At 59.7% G+C, this 19,763-nt stretch overlaps 3 protein-coding genes across 3 annotated transcripts in view; 1 reads left to right on the forward strand and 2 right to left on the reverse strand.

Moving 5' to 3' along the window:
• The window catches only part of XAB2 (XPA binding protein 2), a 30,810-nt gene extending 19,035 nt beyond the window's left edge, over window positions 1-11,775 (forward strand). The window contains exons 11-19 of the mRNA XM_085045806.1: window positions 2,089-2,220; window positions 3,172-3,285; window positions 4,662-4,824; window positions 5,665-5,855; window positions 7,660-7,782; window positions 8,897-9,068; window positions 9,748-9,874; window positions 11,000-11,094; window positions 11,665-11,775. Of these exons, the coding sequence (XP_084901932.1) occupies window positions 2,089-2,220; window positions 3,172-3,285; window positions 4,662-4,824; window positions 5,665-5,855; window positions 7,660-7,782; window positions 8,897-9,068; window positions 9,748-9,874; window positions 11,000-11,094; window positions 11,665-11,726 (1,179 nt within the window). The 3' untranslated portion in view covers window positions 11,727-11,775. The remainder of the gene's footprint in view (window positions 1-2,088; window positions 2,221-3,171; window positions 3,286-4,661; window positions 4,825-5,664; window positions 5,856-7,659; window positions 7,783-8,896; window positions 9,069-9,747; window positions 9,875-10,999; window positions 11,095-11,664) is intronic.
• A 417-nt stretch (window positions 11,776-12,192) lies between these two features.
• On the reverse strand, window positions 12,193-15,978 carry LOC146422597 (interferon regulatory factor 8-like). Its single transcript, XM_085046010.1, has 7 exons — window positions 15,769-15,978; window positions 15,134-15,308; window positions 14,548-14,655; window positions 14,378-14,452; window positions 13,771-14,085; window positions 12,380-12,486; window positions 12,193-12,290 (listed from the first exon to the last, which is right to left on the reverse strand). The coding sequence occupies exons 1-7, from the start codon at window positions 15,937-15,939 to the stop codon at window positions 12,210-12,212; spliced, it is 1,032 nt and encodes a 343-aa protein (XP_084902136.1). The 5' UTR covers window positions 15,940-15,978; the 3' UTR covers window positions 12,193-12,209.
• Window positions 15,979-18,235: 2,257 nt separating this feature from the next.
• The window catches only part of EMC10 (ER membrane protein complex subunit 10), a 10,399-nt gene continuing 8,871 nt past the window's right edge, over window positions 18,236-19,763 (reverse strand). The window contains exon 7 of the mRNA XM_085045826.1: window positions 18,236-19,092. Within this exon, the coding sequence (XP_084901952.1) occupies window positions 18,982-19,092 (111 nt within the window). The 3' untranslated portion in view covers window positions 18,236-18,981. The remainder of the gene's footprint in view (window positions 19,093-19,763) is intronic.

The following is a 19,763-nucleotide window of genomic DNA, read 5'->3' on the forward strand; positions in this document are numbered from 1 at the left end:
ATGGGAGAACCCTAGAAATGGGGAAACCCTGAAAATGGGGGAAATCTGAAATTTGGGAAATTCAGAAAATGGGGGAAATCCTGAAATTTGAGGGGTTCAGAAAATAGGGAAATCTGAAATTTGGGAAACCCTGAAACTGGGGAAATCTGGAAATTTGGGAAATTCAGAAAATGGGGGAATCCTAGAAATGGGGAAATCCTAAAAAGGGGGGAAATCTGAGATTTGGGAAACCTTGAAAATGGGGAAATCTGAAAATGGGGAAATCCTAAAAATGGGGAAATCTGAAATTTGGGAAACCCTGAAAATGGGGAAATCTAAGATTTGGGGAGTTCAGAAAATGGGGAAATCCTGAAATTTGGGAAATTCAGAAAATGGGAAAAACACCGAAAATGGGGAAATCTGAATTATGGGAAATCCTAAAAATGGGGGAGCCCTAGAAATGGGGAAACCCCTAAAGTGGGGAAATCCTGAAATTTGGGAAGTTCAGAAAATGTCCCCAAAAATGGGGAAATCCCGAAAATGGGAAACACCAAAAATGGGGGAATGCCAAAAATGGGGGAAATCCTAAAAATGGGGAAATCTTGAAATTTGGGGGAAAACCCCAAAAATGGGGGGAAAACACAAAAATGGGGAAATCCTGAAAATGGGGGGAAAAACCCCAAAATGGGGGGAAATCCTAAAATTTGGGAAATTCAGAAAATGGGGGGAAAAACCCCAAAAATGGGAAAATCCCAAAAATGGGGGAACACCAAAAATGGGGAAATCCCAAAAATAGGGAAATTCTGGAAATGGGAAATCCTAAAAATGGGGGAAGTCTTAAAAATGGGGGAAGTCCTAAAAATGGGGAAACCCCAAAAATGGGGAAATCTGAAATTTGGGGAGTTCAGAAAATGGGGGGAAAACCCCAAAAATGGGGAAATCCCGAAAATGGGAAACACCAAAAATGGGTGAACACTGAAAATGGGGGAAATCCTAAAAATGGGGGGAAATCCTAAAAATGGGGAGAAAACCCCCCAAAACTGGGGGAAATTCTAAAAATGGGGGGAAATCCTGAAATTTGGGGGAAAACCCCAAAAATGGGGGGAAACCACAAAAATGGGGAAATCCTGAAAATGGGGGAACACTGAAAATGGGAAATCCCGGAAATGGGAAATCCCAAAAATAGGGAAGTTCCGGAAATGGGAAATCCTAAAAATGGGGGAACCCTAGAAATAGGGAAACCCTGAAAATGGGGGAACACCGAAAATGGGGAAACCCCAAAAATGTGGGGAGCAAAAGTGGGGAAACACCAAGAATAGGGAAACCCCAAAAATGGGAGGAAGCCACAAAACTGTGGAAAACTCCAAAAATGAGGGGAAATCCCTAAAATGGGGGAACCCCAAAAATAGGGAAACCCCAATAATGGGGGGAAACCCCAAAAATGGGGGAAAACACAAAAAATGAGGGAAACCCTCAAAATGGGGGAGCCCCAAGAATGGGGGGAACCCCAAAATGTGTGGGGCTGAGGCCAGGAGGGGACAGCCAGGGAACCCCCAAGGGTCACCCCTGTCCCCAGGTGGGACATCAGCACTGGGGTCTGTGGGTTCTGGGGAGGTTTTTGGGTTTTTTGGGATCCCAGTGACCCATTTTCCCCGTTTCTCCCCCCAGAAAGCCACAGCCCTGGGATCTGTTGGTTTTTGGGGTTTTTGGGGTTTTTTTGGGATCCCAGTGACCCATTTTCCCCGTTTCTCCCCCAGAAAGCCACAGCCCTGGGATCTGTTGGTTTTTGGGGTTTTTGGGGTTTTTTTGGGATCCCAGTGACCCATTTTCCCCCTTTCTCCCCCCAGAAAGCCACAGCCCTGGGATCTGTTGGTTTTTGGGGTTTTTGGGGTTTTTTTGGGATCCCAGTGACCCATTTTCCCCCAGAAAGCCACAGCGTTGGGATCTATTCATTCTGGGGAGGTTTTGGGAGGTTTTTGGGGTTTTTTTTGGGATCCCAGTGACCCATTTTCCCCGTTTCTCCCCCCAGAAAACCACAGCACTGGGATCTGTTGGTTTTTGGGGTTTTTTTGGGATCCCAGTGACCCATTTTCCCCATTTCTCCCCCAGAAAGCCACAGCCCTGCCAGCCAAGCGCGCTGAGTACTTTGACAGCTCAGAGCCTGTGCAGAACAGACTCTACAAGTCCCTCAAGGTGTGGTCCATGCTGGCCGACCTGGAGGAGAGCCTGGGGACATTCCAGGTGGGACATGGGGACACCTGGGGACACCTGGGGACACCTGGGGACATTGGGCTGGGTGTGAGGAACACCTGGGGACACCTGGGGACATTGGGGTGGACATGAGGGACACCTGGGGACATTGGGCTGGGTGTGAGGGACACCTGGATGGACATGAGGGACACCTGGGGAACACCTGGGGACATTAGGCTGGACATGAAAAGACACGTGGGGACATCAGGGTAGACATGGGGGACACCTGGGGACATTGGGCTGGGTGTGAGGGACACCTGGGTGGACATGGGGGACACCTGGGGACATTGGGGTGGACATGAGGGACACCTAGGGACACTTGGGGACACCCTGAGATGGGGAGGGCACAGCAGGAATGGGGGGAGGATGTGGGGTGGGCATGGGGGACACCTGGGGACACCTGGGTGGACATGGGGAGCACATGGGGACATTAGGCTGGTCATGATGAGACATGTGGGGACATCAGGGTGGACATGGGGGACACCTGGGGACATGGGGGTGGCTATAGGGGATACCTGGGTGGACATGGGGGACACGTGGGGTCACTGAGGTGGGTGCAGGGGACACCTGGGTGGACATGAGGGACATCTGGGTGGACATGAGGGACAGAAGGGGACACTGGCCCGGGTGTGGGAGACACCTGGGTGGCCATGAGGGACACCTGGGTGGCCATGGGGGACACCTGGTGACACCGGGCAGGGTGTTGGGGACATCCAGGTCCCTCCATCTCTCCACGTCCTGCTCGCCCCACTGTTGGCTCTGCCATGCTGCTCTGTCCAGGAGGTGCTGGCAGTGATTGTGACGCTGCTGTCCCTGTCCCTGTCCCTGTCCCCTCTGTCCCTGTCGCTGTCCCTGTCCCTGTCCCTGTCCCTGCCCCTGTCCCTGTCCCTGTCCCTGTCCCCCTGTCCCTGTCCCTGTGGCTGTCCCTGTGGCTGTCCCCAGTCCACCCGCGCTGTCTATGAGCGCATTCTGGACCTGCGCATCGCCACCCCGCAGATCGTCATCAACTACGCGCTGCTGCTGGAGGAGCACGGCCGCTTCGAGGACAGCTTCAAGGTGACACGGGGACACCGCGGGGACAGCGGGGACAGCCCGGCCTGGCAGGGGGCTGGGGACACTGTGGGGACAGCCTGGCGTGGCAGGGGGCCGGGGACACTGCAGGGACAGCAGGGACAGCCCAGCGTGGCAGGGGGCTGGGGACACCCAGAGAGGGGATGGGGACATCTAGAGAGGGGTTGGGGACACCCGGAGAGGGCTTGGGACACCTGGAGAGGGGTTAGGGACACCTGGAGAGGGGATGGGGACACCCACAGAGGGGTTAGGGACACCCACAGAGGGGTTGGGGACACTCAGAGAGCAGCTGGGGACACCCGGAGAGGGGTTGGGGACATCGAGAGAGGGGTTGGGGACACCCACAGAGGGGTTAGGGACACGCAGAGAGGGGTTGGGGACATCTAGAGAGGGGATGGGGACACCCAGAGAAGGGCTGGGGACACCCAGAGAGGGGCTGGGGACACCCAGAGAGGGGTTGGGGACACCCAGAGAGCAGATGGGGACACCCAGAGAGGGTATGGGGACACCCGGAGAGGGGTTGGGGACACCCTGTGGCTGGAGAGGTTGGGTGGGACACCCCAGGAGGATATTGGGGACACCATGGGGACAACGTGGTTGTCACAGAGATCCTGAGGGGAGGGGTGGGGACACCCCAGGGATGGCACTGGGGACATCGCAGGGTCTCTGTGGCCCGGAAGGGTGGCACAGACCCCCCAGGGAGGGGACTGGGGACAGTGCAGGGACCCTGCGGCCCAGGATGGTGTTGGGGACGCTGCATGTCATTGTCCCTGTCCTTGTGTCAATGTCCCCATGTCAATGTCCCCATGTCAATGTCCCCATATCAATGTCCCTGTCCCCGTGTCCCCAGGTCTACGAGCATGGCATTGCTCTGTTCTAGTGATGACAGTGTCCCTGTCCCCATGTCAATGTCCCCATGTAATTGTCCCTGTCCCCGTGTCCCCAGGCCTACGAGCGTGGCATTGCCCTGTTCTAGCAATGACAATGTCCCTGTCCCCATGTCCCTGTCCCCATATCAATGTCCGTGTCCCCATGTCCCTGTCCCCATATCAATGTCCCCGTGTCCCCTAGGCCTACGAGCGTGGCATTGCCCTGTTCCCCTGATGACACTGTGTCCCTGTCCCCATGTCAATGTCCCTGTCCCTGTCCCCAGGCCTACGAGCGTGGCATTGCGCTGTTCCCCTGGTGACACTGTGTCACTGTCCCTGTCCCTGTCCCCAGGCCTACGAGCGTGGCATTGCCCTGTTCTGGTGATGACACTGTCCCTGTCCCCATAACAATGTCCCTGTCCCTGTCCCCAGGCCTACGAGCGTGGCATCGCTCTGTTCCCCTGGTGACACTGTCCCTGTCCCTGTCCCCAGGCCTACGAGCGTGGCATCGCGCTGTTCCGCTGGCCGCACGTTGGTGACCTTTGGCTCACCTACCTGTCCAAGTTCGTGGCTCGCTATGGCGGCAGGAAGCTCGAGCGCGCCAGGGACCTGTTCGAGCAGGCGCTGGACGGCTGTCCCCCCCAGCACGCCAAGAGTAGGACATGGGGACAGTGGGGAGATCGGGGGGACAGGGGGACAAGGGAGGACAGGACAGGTAGGGGTGGCCGGGGGAAGCCAGCCCAGGTTGGGGTGTGGGGTGACCAGGTGTGCTCAGGTGTGTTTGTGCTACTTGTGCCCCACAGCCCTGTCCCTGTCCCCACAGCAATGTCCCTGTCCCCACAGCAATGTCCCTGTCCCCACAGCAGTGTCCCCACAGCCACAGCCATGTCCCCACAGCAGTGTCCCTGTCCCCACACCTGTCCCTGTCCCCAGCCCTGTCCCTGTCCCCCCAGCCCTGTCCCTGTCCCCACACCTGTCCTGTCCCCACACCTGTGCTGTCCCCAGCCCTGTCCCTGTCCCCACACCTGTCCCTGTCCCCACACCTGTGCTGTCCCCACACCTGTCCCTGTCCCCCCAGCAGTGTCACTGTCCCCACACCTGTGCTGTCCCCAGCCCTGTCCCTGTCCCCACACCTGTGCTGTCCCCACACCTGTCCCTGTCCCCACAGCAGTGTCACTGTCCCCACACCTGTCCCTGTCCCCACACCTGTCCCTGTCCCCACAGCCCTATCCCTGTCCCCAGCCCTGTCCCTGTCCCCACAGCCCTGTCCCCACACCTGTCCCTGTCCCCACAGCAAGGTCCCTGTCCCCACAGCAGTTTCCCTGTCCCCACACCTGTGCTGTCCCCACATCCTGTCCCTGTCCCCACACCTGTGCTGTCCCCACACCTGTGCTGTCCCCACATCCTGTCCCTGTCCCCACACCCTGTCCCTGTCCCCACATCCTGTCCCTGTCCCCACACCTGTGCTGTCCCCACACCTGTGCTGTCCCCGCAGCCATCTACCTGCTGTACGCGCGGCTGGAGGAGCAGTTTGGGCTGGCGCGCCGCGCCATGGCCGTGTATGACAGAGGGACACGGGCAGTGCCACCCGAGCAGCAGAGTGACATGTTCCACATCTACATCCGCCGCGCCGCCGAGCTCTTCGGGGTCACCCACACCCGCCCCATCTACCAGAGAGCCATCGAGGTGGGACTGGGGACACCTGGGACACCTGGAGACATCTGGGGACATCTGGGGACACCTGGGGACACCTGGGGGCTGTAGGGGACACCTGGGGACACATGGGGACATCTGGGACACCTGGGGACATCTGGGGGCATCTGGGGACACCTGGGACACCTGGGGTACCTGGGGGCATCTGGGGACATCTGGGGACACCTGGGGACATCTGGGGACATCTGGGCACACCTGGGAGCTGTGGGGTACCTGGGGACACCTGGGGGCATCTGGGGACATCTGGGGACACCTGGGGGCATCTGGGGACACCTGGGGACATCTGGGGACACCTGGGACATCTGGGGACATCTGGGGACACCTGGGGACACCTGGGGACACCTGGGGACATCTGGGCAAACCTGGGGACATCTGGGGACACCTGGGACATCTGGGGGCATCTGGGCACACCTGGGAGCTGTGGGGCACCTGGGGACACCTGGGGGCACCTGGGGACACCTGGGGACACCTGGGGACACGTGGGGGCTGTAGGGGACACCTGGGGACATCTGGGGACATCTGGGGGCATCTGGGGGCTGTGGGGGTATCTAAAGGTGGGAGCTCTTTGGTGTCACCAGAGAGCCATCTAGGTGGGGACACCGGGGACATCTGGGAGCACCTGGGACACCTGGGGACATCTGGGGACACCTGGGAGCCCCTGGGGACACCTGGGGACATCTGGGGGCACTGAGGGATATCCAGAGCTCTTTGGGGTCACCTGAGAGCCATCGAGGTGGGCGCTGGGCATGGGGACACCCGGGGGGACAGGAGGGACATCCTGAGGTGGGCAGGGACACCCTGGGGGTGACAAGGAGCACCCAGGGGTGACAAGGAGCATCCAGGGGTGACAAGGGACACCCAGGGGATGACAGGGGGTGGCAGGTGGACACAGGGGGGTGGCACGGTGACACAATGCCATGGTGACACAGGAGGTGGCATGGGGACAGGGGGTGGCATGGTGACACAGGGAGGTGACACAGGGGGTGACGTGGCGACACAGAGGGTGGCACGGTGACACAGGGGGTGACATGGTGACACAGGGGGTGGTAGGTGGGCACAGGGAGGTGACACAGAGGGTGACACAGAGGTGGCACTGTGACCCACAGGTGCTCGGTGACACGGGGGGTGACACAGTGACACAGGGGGTGACACAGAGGTGACACAGAGGTGACACAGAGGTGGCACTGTGACTTGCAGGTGCTCGGTGACACAGGGGGTAGCACAGGGAGGTGACACAGGGGGTGGCATGGTGACCCAGGGAGGTGACACAGAGGTGTCACGGTGACACAGGGAGGTGACACAGGGAGGTGACACAGGGGTGACACAGTGACACAGAGGGTGGCATGGTGACACAGGCAGGTGACCTGCAGGTGCTCGGTGACACAGGGGGTGACATGGTGACCCAGGGAGGTGACACAGAGGTGACACAGAGGGTGACACGGTGACCTGCAGGTGCTCGGTGACACAGGGGGTGACACGGGGAGGTGGCAGGTGACACAGAGGTGACACAGGGGTGACACAGGGAGGTGACACAGAGGTGACACAGAGGGTGACACAGAGGTGACACAGAGGTGACACAGAGGTGACACAGAGGTGGCACAGGGGTGACACAGGGTGACACAGAGGTGGCACTGTGACCCGCAGGTGCTCGGTGACACGGGGGGTGGCACAGGGAGGTGGCAGGTGACACAGAGGGTGACACAGAGGTGACACAGAGGTGACACGGTGACACAGAGGTGACACAGAGGTGACACAGAGGTGGCACTGTGACCCGCAGGTGCTCGCTGATGACGCTGCCCGGGAGCTCTGCCTGCGCTTCGCCGACATGGAGTGCAAGCTGGGCGAGGTGGATCGAGCGCGAGCCATTTACACCTACTGCTCGCAGATCTGCGACCCCCGGGTGAGACTGGGGACACTGGTTTGTACTGGGAGGGACTGGGAGGGACTGGGGGACACTGGGAGGGACTGGGGACATTGACTGCTCGCAGATCTGCGACCCCCGGGTGAGACTGGGGACACTGGAGACATTGGGGACACCCAGTGCTCGCAGATCTGTGACCCCAGAGTGAGACTGGGAGGGACTGGGGACACTGGGAGGGACTGGGGGACACTGGGGCTGAGGAGACAGTGGGACAGGAGTGTCCCCAGGGCCATGGGGGTGCTCTGTGTTTGGTGTGTCCCCAGGGTCACAGGGGTGTCCCCAAGGTCAAAGGTACATCCCCAAGGTCACATGGCTGTCCCCAGCTGCACAGTGTCCCCAAAGTCACACGGCTGTCCCCAGCCCCGCGGTGTCCCCACAGTGTGTCCCCAGCCCCATGATGTCCCCGAGGTCACATAGCTGTCCCCAGCCTCGTGGTGTCCCCAAGGTGACAGGGCTGTCCCCAGCCCCATGCTGTCCCCAAGGTCACACGGCTGTCCCCAGCCCCGCGCTGTCCCCAAGGTGACACAGATGTCCCCAGGCCCCACGATGTCCCCAGGGTGATGTGGATGTCCCCAAGGTCCCAGGGCTGTCCCCAGCCCACAGTGTCCCCAAGGTCCCAGGGCTGTCCCCAGCCCCCACAGTGTCCCCAAGGTCACACGGCTGTCCCCAGCCCCGCGCTGTCCCTCAGGTCACATGGCTGTCCCCAGCCCCGCGCTGTCCCCGCGGCCTGTCCCCATGTCCCCGCGGCCTGTCCCCATGTCCCTGCTGTCCCCACGGGCTGTCCCATGTCCCTGAGCACGCTGTCCCCGCAGGCTGTCCCCATGTCCCTGCTGTCCCCGAGTCGCTGTCCCCATGTCCCCAAGTCGCTGTCCCCATGTCCCCGCTGTCCCCACGGGCTGTCCCCATGTCCCCACGGGCTGTCCCCATGTCCCCACGGGCTGTCCCCGCGGGCTGTCCCCATGTCCCCATGTCCCCATGTCCCCATGTCCCCATGTCCCCGCGGGCTGTCCCCATGTCCCCGCTGTCCCCGCGGGCTGTCCCCATGTCCCTGCTGTCCCCGCAGGCTGTCCCCATGTCCCCGCTGTCCCCGCAGATCACGGGCAGCTTCTGGCAGACGTGGAAGGAGTTTGAGATCCGCCACGGGAACGAGGACACGATCCGCGAGATGCTGCGCATCAAGCGCAGTGTGCAGGCGACCTACAACACGCAGGTCAACTTCATGGCCTCGCAGATGCTCAAGGTGTCCGGCAGCGCCACCGGCACAGGTCAGGGGACACCTGGGGACACCTGGGGACAGCCTGGGGACACCTGGGGACAGCCAGGGGACACCTGGGGACACCTGGGGACAGGGGAGGGGGCAAAGGTGAGTGAGATACAGGGGAGGGAGGGAGGTACAGGTGAGAGCACAGGTGAGAGGTACAGGTGAGAGGGACAGGTGAGAGGTACAGGTGAAGGACCTGCAGGTGAGAGGGTACAGGTGAAGGAGGTACAGGTGAGAGGCACAGGTGAGAGGGTACAGGTGAGAGGTACAGGTGAGAGCACAGGTGAGAAGGCACAGGTGACAGGGTACAGGTGAGGGGGGTACAGGTGAAGGAGGTGCAGGTGACAGGCACAGGTAAGAGAGCACAGGTGAGAGGTACAGGTGAAGTACAGGTGAGAGGGTACAGATGACAGGCACAGGTGAGGGAGGTGCACAGGTGAGAGGCACAGGTGAGAGGTACAGGTGAAGTACAGGTGAGAGGTACAGGTGAAGGAGGTGCAGGTGAGAGGCACAGGTAAGAGAGCACAGGTGAGAGGTACAGGTGAGAGCACAGGTGAGAGGTGCAGATAAGAGGGCACAGGTGAGAGGGCACAGGTGAGAGGGCACAGGTGAGGGGTCAGGGAGTTGAGGGCAGTGGCTCTGGGGACACCTGGGGGTCCCACTGACCGCTGCCCCCCGCGCAGTGTCTGACCTGGCGCCGGGGCAGAGCGGCCTGGACGAGATGAAGCTGCTGGAGCAGCGAGCAGAGGCGCTGGCGGCCGAGGCCAAGCGGGACACGCCCCGCCCCGCCCAGCAGGTGCTGTTTGTCAGGTGAGTGCCACACCCCTGCCATGCCCACTGCCACACCCACCCTGTCACACCCACCCTGCCACACCCACTGTCACACCCACCCCCCTGCCCCGCCCCGCCTAGCAGGTGATGTTCGTCAGGTGAGTGACCACGCCCACTGCCACGCCCACTGCCACACCCACCACAGCCACACCCACACTGTCACACCCACCCTGTCACACCCACCCTGCCACACCCACCCACTGCCACACCCACCCTGTCACACCCACCCTGTCACACACACACACACACCCTGCCCCACCCAGCAGGTGCTGTTTGTCAGGTGAGTGACACACCCTGCCACACCCACTGTCACACCCACCACCCTGCCACACCTAACCCTGTCACACCCATCTGTCACACACACAGACACACGCCCTGCCCCGCCCAGCAGGTGCTGTTCATCAGGTGAGTGCCACACCCTGCCACACCCACTGCCACACCCACCCTGTCACACCCACCATGCCCTGCCCATTGCCTTATCCACCTGCCCCGCCCACTGCCACACCCACAGTGCCCCCATGGGTGGTCAGTGCTGATTTGGGGTGTCTCTGGGTGGTCAGTGCCAATTTCAGACTGGTCAGTGCTGATTTTGGCTGGTCAGTGCCAATTTCGGGCTGGTCAGTGCCGATTTTGGGTGGTCAGTGCTGATTTCAGGCCGGTCAGTGCTGATTTCGGAGTGGTCAGTGCTAATTTGGGGCTGGTCAGTGCTGATTTTGGACTGGTCAGTGCTGATTTGGAGTATCTCTGGGTGGTCAGTGCCGATTTGGGGCGGTCAGTGCTGACCTGGGGGTGGTCAGTGCCGATTTTGGACTGGTCAGTGCCGATTTCGGACTGGTCAGTGCTGATTTGGGCTGGTCAGTGCTGATTTCGGACTGGTCAGTGCCGATTTCGGAGCGGTCAGTGCTGATTTGGGGTGGTCAGTGCTGATTTTGGAGTGGTCAGTGCTGACCTGGGGTCACAGGGCCGATTTTGGGTGGTCAGTGCCGATTTCGGAGCGGTCAGTGCTGATTTGGGCTGGTCAGTGCTGATTTCAGACTGGTCAGTGCTGATTTCGGACTGGTCAGTGCCGATTTCGGACTGGTCAGTGCTGACCTGGGGTCACAGGGCCGAGGCCCCCCCGGGGGCAGAGCCCATCCTGTCCCAGCAGGGAAACCCCGAGGAGATCGACCTGGGCGACGACGAGGGTGACGAGCCAGACGGTATGGGGACAGAGGGGACACTGGGGGACACTGGGAGTGGGAGTGGACACTGGGGGGGCACTGGGAGGGGACAGTGGGAGTGGGGGGACAGTGGGAGTGGGATGGAGTGGGCACTGGGGGGACATTGGGAATGGGAGGGGACACTGGAACTGGGGGGACACTGGGAGTGGACACTGGTGGGGCGCTGGGAGTGGGAGGGGACACTTTGAATGGGAGGGGACACTGGGACTGGGGGGACACCTGGAGTGGACACTGGGACTTGGAGGGGACACTGGGAGTGGGAGGGGACACTGGGACTGGGAGTGGACACTGGGACTGGGAGGGGACACTGGGAGGGGACACTGGGAGGGGACACTGGGGGGACACTGGGATGGGAGGGGACACTGGGGGTACCCTGGGAGGGTCCCAGCGGGAGGCTGTGGGCTGCACACAGGGGTCAGGAGGTCCCCAAGCCACCCAGGAGGGGACACAGTGGGACAGATCCACGCTGGGGACAGCGGGGACACCCCTGGCTCTGGAGGGGCTCTGGTGGCACTGTGTGACACCCTGACACCCCTCCTGTCCCCCCAGAGGTGCAGCTGGAGCAGAAGCAAGTGCCATCCTCGGTGTTCGGGGGGCTCAAGGACGACTGATCACCCAGATTGTCCCCAGACTGTCCCCTCACTGTCCCCATCGCGGTTAATAAACCCCTTTGTACAACCCGGGCTGCTCGGCTCGGGGGGCCTGGGGGGGGCTTGGGGGAGTTTGGGGGGTCCTGGTGGGGCTTGGGGGGTCCTAGGGGGGGGTTTTGGGGGTTCCTGGGGGGTTTTGGGGGTTCCTGGGGGGTCCTGAGGGGGCTTTTGGGGGTCCTGGGGGTGGTTTGGGAGGTCAGGTACCCCCTTGGGGTGTCCCCAGCCCCCCTGAGTGACAATGACACAACGAGGGGGGGTTTGGGGGGCTCCTGGGGGGGTTTGGGGGGTTCTGGAGGGGGTTTGGGGGGTCAGGTACGCCCTTGGGGTGTCCCCAGGCTGCCCCCTTGGGGTGTCCCCAACCCCCCGAGTGACAATGACACACCGGGGGGGTTTGGGGTGTCCTGGGGACATTCAGAGTGACCACAGGTGACCCCAGCAGGGTGTTTATTGTCCCGGGGGGGTCCTGGGCAGCTCCAGGGGGGTCTCGGGGTGATCCAGGAGCTGCTGGGCAAAGGCTTGTTCCAGCTGGGGGGAGAGAAAAAAGAGATAAAACCTCTCAGTTCCCCCCAAATCCCCCCCAGGGATCCCCAAAACCCCCCAAAAGAGCCACCCACCTCCAGCAGCAGCCCCCCGCCCTGGGGGGCTCCATCGGGGGGTCCCAAATCCAGCGTCACGCCGTGGGGGGGGAGGGGAGCCAGCCCGGCCCGGTGCAGTGACACCTCTGGGGGAGGGGGACAGGGATTTGGGGGTCAGTGATTTGGGGGTCAGTGAGATTTGGGGGTCACAGGGATTTGGGGGTCACAGTTTGGGGGTCACAGTGATTTGGGGGTCAGAGATTTGGGGTCACAGTGATTTGGGGGTCAGAGATTTGGGGATCAGGGATTTGGGGGTCAGAGATTTGGGGGTCAGTGATTTGGGGGTCACAGAGATTTGGGGGTCAGTGATTTGGGGGTCAAGGCTTTGGGGGTCAGAGATTTGAGGGTCAGAGATTTGGGGGTCACAGGGATTTGGGGGTCAGAGATTTGGGGGTCACAGTTTGGGGGCAGTGATTTGTGAGTCAGTGATTTGGGGGTCACAGGGATTTGGGGGTCAGATTTGGGGCTAGGATTTGGGGGTCAGTGTTTGGGGGTCAGTGGTTTGGGGGTCAGAGATTTGGGGGTCAGAGATTTGGGGGTCACAGTGATTTGGGGGTCAGTGATTTGGGGGTCTGAGATTTGGGGGTCAGGGATTTGGGGGTCAGAGATTTGGGAGTCACAGTTTGGGGGCCAGAGATTTGGGGGGGTCAGAGATTTGGGGGTCAGGGATTTAGGGATTTGGGGCTCAGGGATTTGGGGGTCACAGTTTGGGGGTGTCCCTCCCTTTCCCCCCAATATTTTGGTCTTTCCCCCCCCAATCCCCTCCAGCAATTCGGGGTCTCCCTCCTCTCCTCCCCCTTCACTTTGGTCTCTCCCCCCCTAGGATTTTAGTTTCTCCCCCCATTAGTTTGGTCTCACCCACTTCTGCCCCCATTCTCTCTCCCCCCTTTATTTGGTCTCTCCCACCTCCCAATATTTGTTCTCCCCCCATTATTTGGTGTCTCCCCTCCCATTATTTTGGTCTTCCCCCGTTAATTGATCTCCCCCCCCGTTAATTGATCTCCTCCCCCATTAATTGATCTTCTCCCGTTAACTGATCTTCCCCCGTTAATTGATCCTCCCATCCCGTTAATTGATCTCCCACCCTGTTAATTGATCTCCCACCCCATTAATTGATCTCCCCCCACTGTTATTTGGTCTCTCCCGCCCCCAGCCCCCCCAGTATTTCGTTCTCCCCCCATTATTTGGTCTCTCCCCCCATTATTTGGTCTCTCCATTTATTTGGTGTCTCCCCCTTATTTGGTCTCTCCCGCCCCCAGCCCCCCAGTATTTCGTTCCCCCATTATTTGGTCTCTCCCCCCATTATTTGGTCTCTCCCCGTTATTTGGTCTCTCCCCCTATCTGTCCCCCCCGCCCCCCATTGGTCTCACCCTCCCGGAAGCGCTGAGCATCGAAGGGCTGCAGCAGCGCCCCCTGCTGGAGCTGCCCGTGGGGCGCGTGCGGCCCGCGCACGGTGCAGCCGGCAGGGGGCGCTCCGGGGCGCATGCGCAGGAACAGCCCGCGGGGGGCGCTGCTCAGCAGGACGCCCCGCCCCAGCCCCGCCCCCGCCGGGAGCACCAGCCGCGGGAGGGCGGGCGGCGCCCCCTGGCGGCCCGGAGGACTCAGCAGGTACTCGCCGGCGGGTAACGCCCCCTGCCAGGTGAGGGCGGAGCCACAGCGCAGGCGCAGCAGCAGCGCCGAGTCACCTGCGGGGGGCGACAGAGAGCCGCGGGAGGCCACGCCCACTGTGGGCGGGGCTTGGGGAGGGGTGGAGCCAAGGTGGGAGGGGGTGTGGCCAAAGGGGCAGGAGGGGGCGGGGCCAGGGGATTGGGGTGGAGCCAAAGCTGTGAGGTCACAGTGGTGGGCGTGGCCATGGGTGGGGTTGGTTTTGGGGGAGGAGCCAGAGCTGCAGTGGGCGGGGTCAGCAGAGGGGTGCGGCTTGTGGCCAGCAGGTGATTGGCTGATTGTGGCTCCTCCCCCCTTGGGGGCGTGGCTTACCCTGGGCAGGGGGGAGGGGCTCTCGGCTCTCCACCTCGATGCGCAGGGCTGGCACTTCCGGGGGCGGAGCTTCGGCTGAAGGGGGTGGGGTCAGTCAGAAGCCACGCCCCTCCGCCCCGCCCCACCCCCACCATCGCCCCCCCAGCCCCCCCCAGCCCCCCTGCGCTCACCAGGCTCCTCCTCCTCCTGGCTCTCGGGGGGCGGGGTCGGTAGGAGGGGCTCTGCCGGGCTCGGCCCCGCCTCCTTCGGGCTCCTCCGGGCCTTGGGGGGCTTCGGCTCTGGTGGGACAGGGTGACAATGGAGTGTCCGACTGCCCAACACCCCTCACCCCCCCTCTGGCCCCTCCCCCAGTCTGCTGTCCCCACATTTGTCCCCCCAGGCTCAGTTCCTGTCACTCCGGTGTCCCCACGCTGTCCCCTCGCCCCGTTTCCCATCTGTCCCCACGTCGGTCCCTTCCCGGCCGTGTCCCCGCTCTGTCCCGTGTTCCCCGCTGCCCCCCGGCGCTCTGTCCCCGTGTCCCCCCGTGTCCCCTTGTGCCTGTGTCCCCTGGTGTCCCCACGCTCTGTCCCGTGTCCCCCGGTGCCCCCTGGTGCTCTGTCCCCTCCCGGCCGTGTCCCCATACTCCGTCCCCGTGTCCCCCACCTGTCCCCCAGTGCCCCCCGCTCTGTCCCCGTGCCCGTGTCCCCCCGTGTCCCCTGGTGCCCCCCGCTCTGTCCCCGCTCTGTCCCCGCGGTGTCCCTGTCCCCGGTGACTCACGGCGGGCGGGCAGCAGGCGGTACACGCGGTACGGGTTCGGCCCGTCGGCTCTGCCCCGCGGCGGCTCGGCTCGGAACTCGCCGCTCCTGGCCAGCGCGCAGCGCAGCCGAGTCTTCCAGCCCGCGGGGTCAGGCGGGTCACCGGGCCGGACACGCCCCTTGTACTCCGCCCACGCCTGCCGACAGCCAATGGCGTCAGCGCGCTGAGCGGGCACCGCCCATGCTCATTTGCATACGGGAACCACGCCCCCTCCCTCCTCAATCCCCCCGGGGCAGCTCCGCCCACTGCTCACTTTGCATAGCTCCGCCCATCCCCAAATCTAGCCCCGCCCCCTTTGTTGGCTTGACAAAGCGTGGGGTCTCCTAGCCCCGCCCCCTTCCTTAGCCCCGCCCCTCACCTTGCAGGGAGTTGCCTCCCTTAGCCCCGCCCCCTCTGTTAGCCCCGCCCCTCTGTTAGCCACGCCCCTTGCCCTGCCGAGCTCTGCGCTTAGCCCCGCCCCCTCCCTTAGCCCCGCCCCTACCTTGCAGAGCGCCGCCCCTGCCCCTCCTTTAGCCCCGCCCCCTGTGTTAGCCACGCCCTCGCCTTGCATAGCCCCGCCCCGTTAGCCCCGCCCCCTGTGTTAGCCACGCCCTCACCTTGCAGAGCGCCGCCCCCGCCCCTCCTTTCGCCCCGCCCCGCCCGCCGTGCGCCCAGGGGATGCGCAGCGCCGACTGAGCCTCATCGTCCCACACGAGCCCCGGGAAGCGCCCGCTGCGCAGCTGCGCCAGCAGCCAGGGCCGCAGCCGCCGCGGGCCGCTCTCCGCCATCGCGGGGCAACCGGATAACCGGATAACCGATAACCGATAACCGGATAACGGATAACCGGATAACCGGATAACCGATAACCGATAACCGGAGCGATCCGAAACTCGCCGAGCAGCGGCGCCGCTTCCGGGAAAGCCACGTGACCGCGAGCGCCACGTGATCCCGGCCCGCCAATCAGCGCGCGGTGCCGCCTACTGGGCTCCACCAATCAGCGCGCGGCTCGGCTCCACCAATCAGCGCGCCCCGCCGCCGCTCGCGGGAAGGGGCGTGGCCTCGCTGCGTTAAATTTGCATAAATGGGCGTGGTTAGGGAGTTAGCGCGGTGTATTTGCATAAATGGGCGTGGTTAGGGAGTTATAGCTGTGTATTTGCATAAGTGGGCGTGGTTAGGGAGTTATAGCTGTGTATTTGCATAAATGGGCGTGGTTAGGGAGTTATAGCTATGTATTTGCATAAATGGGCGTGGCCAGAGCTCACACCAGGCGCTGTATTTACATAATGGGCGTGGCCATCCCGCAGACCCCGCCCCCCATTCCCCCAGCCCCGCCCCATGGGCAGAGCCGAACGTTTGGGGACATCAGGAGCGTCTGAGACCCCAAAGGGACACACCGGGGGGGACAGTTTGGGGTCACAGCCAATTTTTTGGGGTCACACCCAGATTTTGGTCATCACACAGATTTTAGGATCACACATATTTTGGGGTCACAGACATTTTGGGGTCACACACATATTTTGGGATCACACCAATTTTGGGGTCACACCCAATTTTTTGGGGTCACACACATTTTGGAGTCACACACAAGTTTCTTGGGGGTCACACACAAATCTTGGGGTCACACAGTTTTTTGGGGTCACTCTCAGATTTTGGGGTCACACATAATTTGGGATCACACCCAGATTTCAGGATGTCACACAAATTTTGGGATCACACCAATTTTGGGGTCACACTGTTTTTTTGGGGTCACACACAGATTTTGCGGTTACACATAATTTGGGGTCACACACAGGTTTTTTGGGGTCACACCCAGATTTCAGGATGTCACACAAATTTTGGGATCACACACATTTTTTGGGGTCACCCCCAGATTTTGGGGTCACTCAAATTTCGGGGTCACAGACAGGTTTTGGGGTCACACCCAGATTTCAGATATCACACAGATTTTAGGGTCACACACAGACTTTGGGGTCACACAGGTTTTGGGATCACATTAAGGTTTTTTGGGGTCACACACAGACTTCAGGATGTCACACATATTTTGGGGTCACACCCAGATTTGGGATCATACTGAGATTTTGGGGTCACACAGGTTTTTTGGGGTCACACAAATTTTGGGATCACTCCCAGATTTTGGGGTCACACCCAGGTTTTTTGGGGTCACACATATTTTGAGATCACACACAAATTTTTTGGGGTCACCCAGATTTTGGGGTCACACACAGATCTCGGCTATCACACATATTTTGGGGTCACATCCAGATTTTGGAATCACACTGAGATTTTGGGGTCACACCGAGATTTGGGGTGTCACACAGATTTTGGGATCACACCAATTTTGGGGTCACACTGTTTTTTTGGGGTCACACACAGATTTCGGGGTCACACATAATTTGGGATCACACCCAGATTTCAGGATGTCACACAAATTTCGGGATCACACACCGATTTTTGGGGTCACCCCCAGATTTTGGGGTCACTCTCAGATTTTGGGGTCACACATAATTTGGGGTCACTCCCAGATTTCGGAATCACACACCGATTTTTGGGGTCACACACAGATTTCGGATATCACACAGATTTTAGGATCACACCAATTTTGGGGTCACACATATTTTGGGATCACACACAAATTTTTTGGGGTCACACCCAGATTTTTTGGGGTCACATCCAGATTTCAGGATGTCACCCAGATTTTGGGATCACACACAAATTTTGGGACCACACCGATTTTTGGGGTCACCCCCAGATTTTGGGGTCACTCAAATTTTGGGGTGACAGACAGATTTTGGAGATCACACTGAGATTTTGGGGTCACACCGAGATTTGGGGTGTCACACAGATTTTTTGGGGTCACTGGCAGATTTTGGGGTCACACTTATTTTGGGATCACACCCAAATTTTGGGGTCACACCCAGATTTCAGGATATCACACAGATTTTAGGATCACAGACATTTTGGGGTCACCCCCAGATTTTGGGGTCACTCAAATTTTGGGGTCACATCCAGATTTTGGAGATCACACTGAGATTTTGGGTCACACCCAGATTTTGGGGTCACACACAAATTTTGGGGTCACACAGATTTTTTGGGGTCACACAGGTTTATTGCCCATCCCCCTGCTCAGTATGGCAGTGAGAGGTTTGGGGTGATTTTTGGGGTTATTTTGGGGGTTTTTGGGCTGATTTTGGGGCGATTTTGGGGTTATTTTTGGGGCAACTTCGGGCTGATTTTGGGCTGATTTTGGGGTGATTTTTGGGGGTTTTGGGGTGATTTTTGGGGCGATTTTTGGGGTGATTTTTGGGGTGATTTTGGGCTGATTTCGGGATGATTTTGGGGTGATTTCAGGGTGATTTCGGGGTGATTTTTGGGGTTTTTAGGGTGATTTTTGGGTGATTTTTGGGGTGATTTTGGGGTGATTTCGGGCTGATTTCGGGGTGATTTTTGGGGTGATGTTTGGTGATTTTGGGGTGATTTTTGGGCTGATTTCGGGGTGATTTTGGGGGTTATTTTTGGGGATTCTGGGGTGATTTTTGGGATGATTTTGGGGTGATTTTGGGCTGATTTTTGGGGTTATTTTTGGGGTTATTTTGGGGGTTTTCAGGGTGATTTCGAGGTGTTTTTGGGGTGATTTTTGGAGTGATTTCGGGCTGATTTTGGGGTGATTTAGGGGTGATTTTTGGGTTTTTTCGGCTGATTTCGGGGTGATTTTGGGGTGATTTTGGGGTGATTATGGGCTGATTTTTGGGGTGATTTTGGGGTGATTTTTGGGCTGATTTCAGGGTGATTTTTGGGGTTTTTAGGGTGATTTTGGGGTGATTTTTGGGGTGTCACCTGACCCCCGCGCCCCCCCCGCCCCCCGCGCCCCCCCCCTGCGCCCCCCCCGCGTCAGGAGCTCCGGACATCATGAGGAAGAGGACGATGGGGATGATGTACATCCACTGCGGGAGAGGGGAGAGTGGGGAGTCACCCCAAATCCATACCAAAATACCCCAAAATACACCCAAAAACCCGCCCCAAAATACCCCAAAATACACCCAAAAATCCACCCCGAATTCATCCCAAAATCCGCCCCAAAATACACCCCAAAATAAACCCCGAATTACCCCAAATCCACCCAAAAACCCACCCCGAATTACCCAAAAAATCCACCCCGAATTATCCCAAAATCCACCTCAAATCTACCCCAAAATACCCCAAAATACACCCAAAATCCGCCCCAAAATACCCCAAAATAAACCCCAAATCCGCCCCAAAATCCACCCCCAAATTACCCCAAATCCACCCAAAAAACCACCCTGAATTCATCCCAAAATCCACCCCAAAATCCACCCTGAATTACCCCAAAATGCACCCCAAATCTACCCCAAATCCATCCCAAATTACCCCAAAATGCATCCCGAATCCATCCCAAAATCCACCCCAAATTCACCCCAAATCCGCCCCGAAATACACCCCAAAATACACCCCAAATTCATCCCAAAATACACCCCAAATCCGCCCTGAATTACCCCAAATCCATCCCAAAATAAAGCCCAAATCCACCCCAAAATCCCCCCCAAAATCCACCCTAAAATAAACCCCAAAATTGACCCCAAATCCGACCTGAATT

The sequence above is a fragment of the Lichenostomus cassidix genome, unplaced genomic scaffold, assembly GCF_008360975.1.
Source record: "Lichenostomus cassidix isolate B80296 unplaced genomic scaffold, HeHo_3.0 HiC_scaffold_39, whole genome shotgun sequence".
NCBI lineage: Eukaryota > Metazoa > Chordata > Aves > Passeriformes > Meliphagidae > Lichenostomus > Lichenostomus cassidix.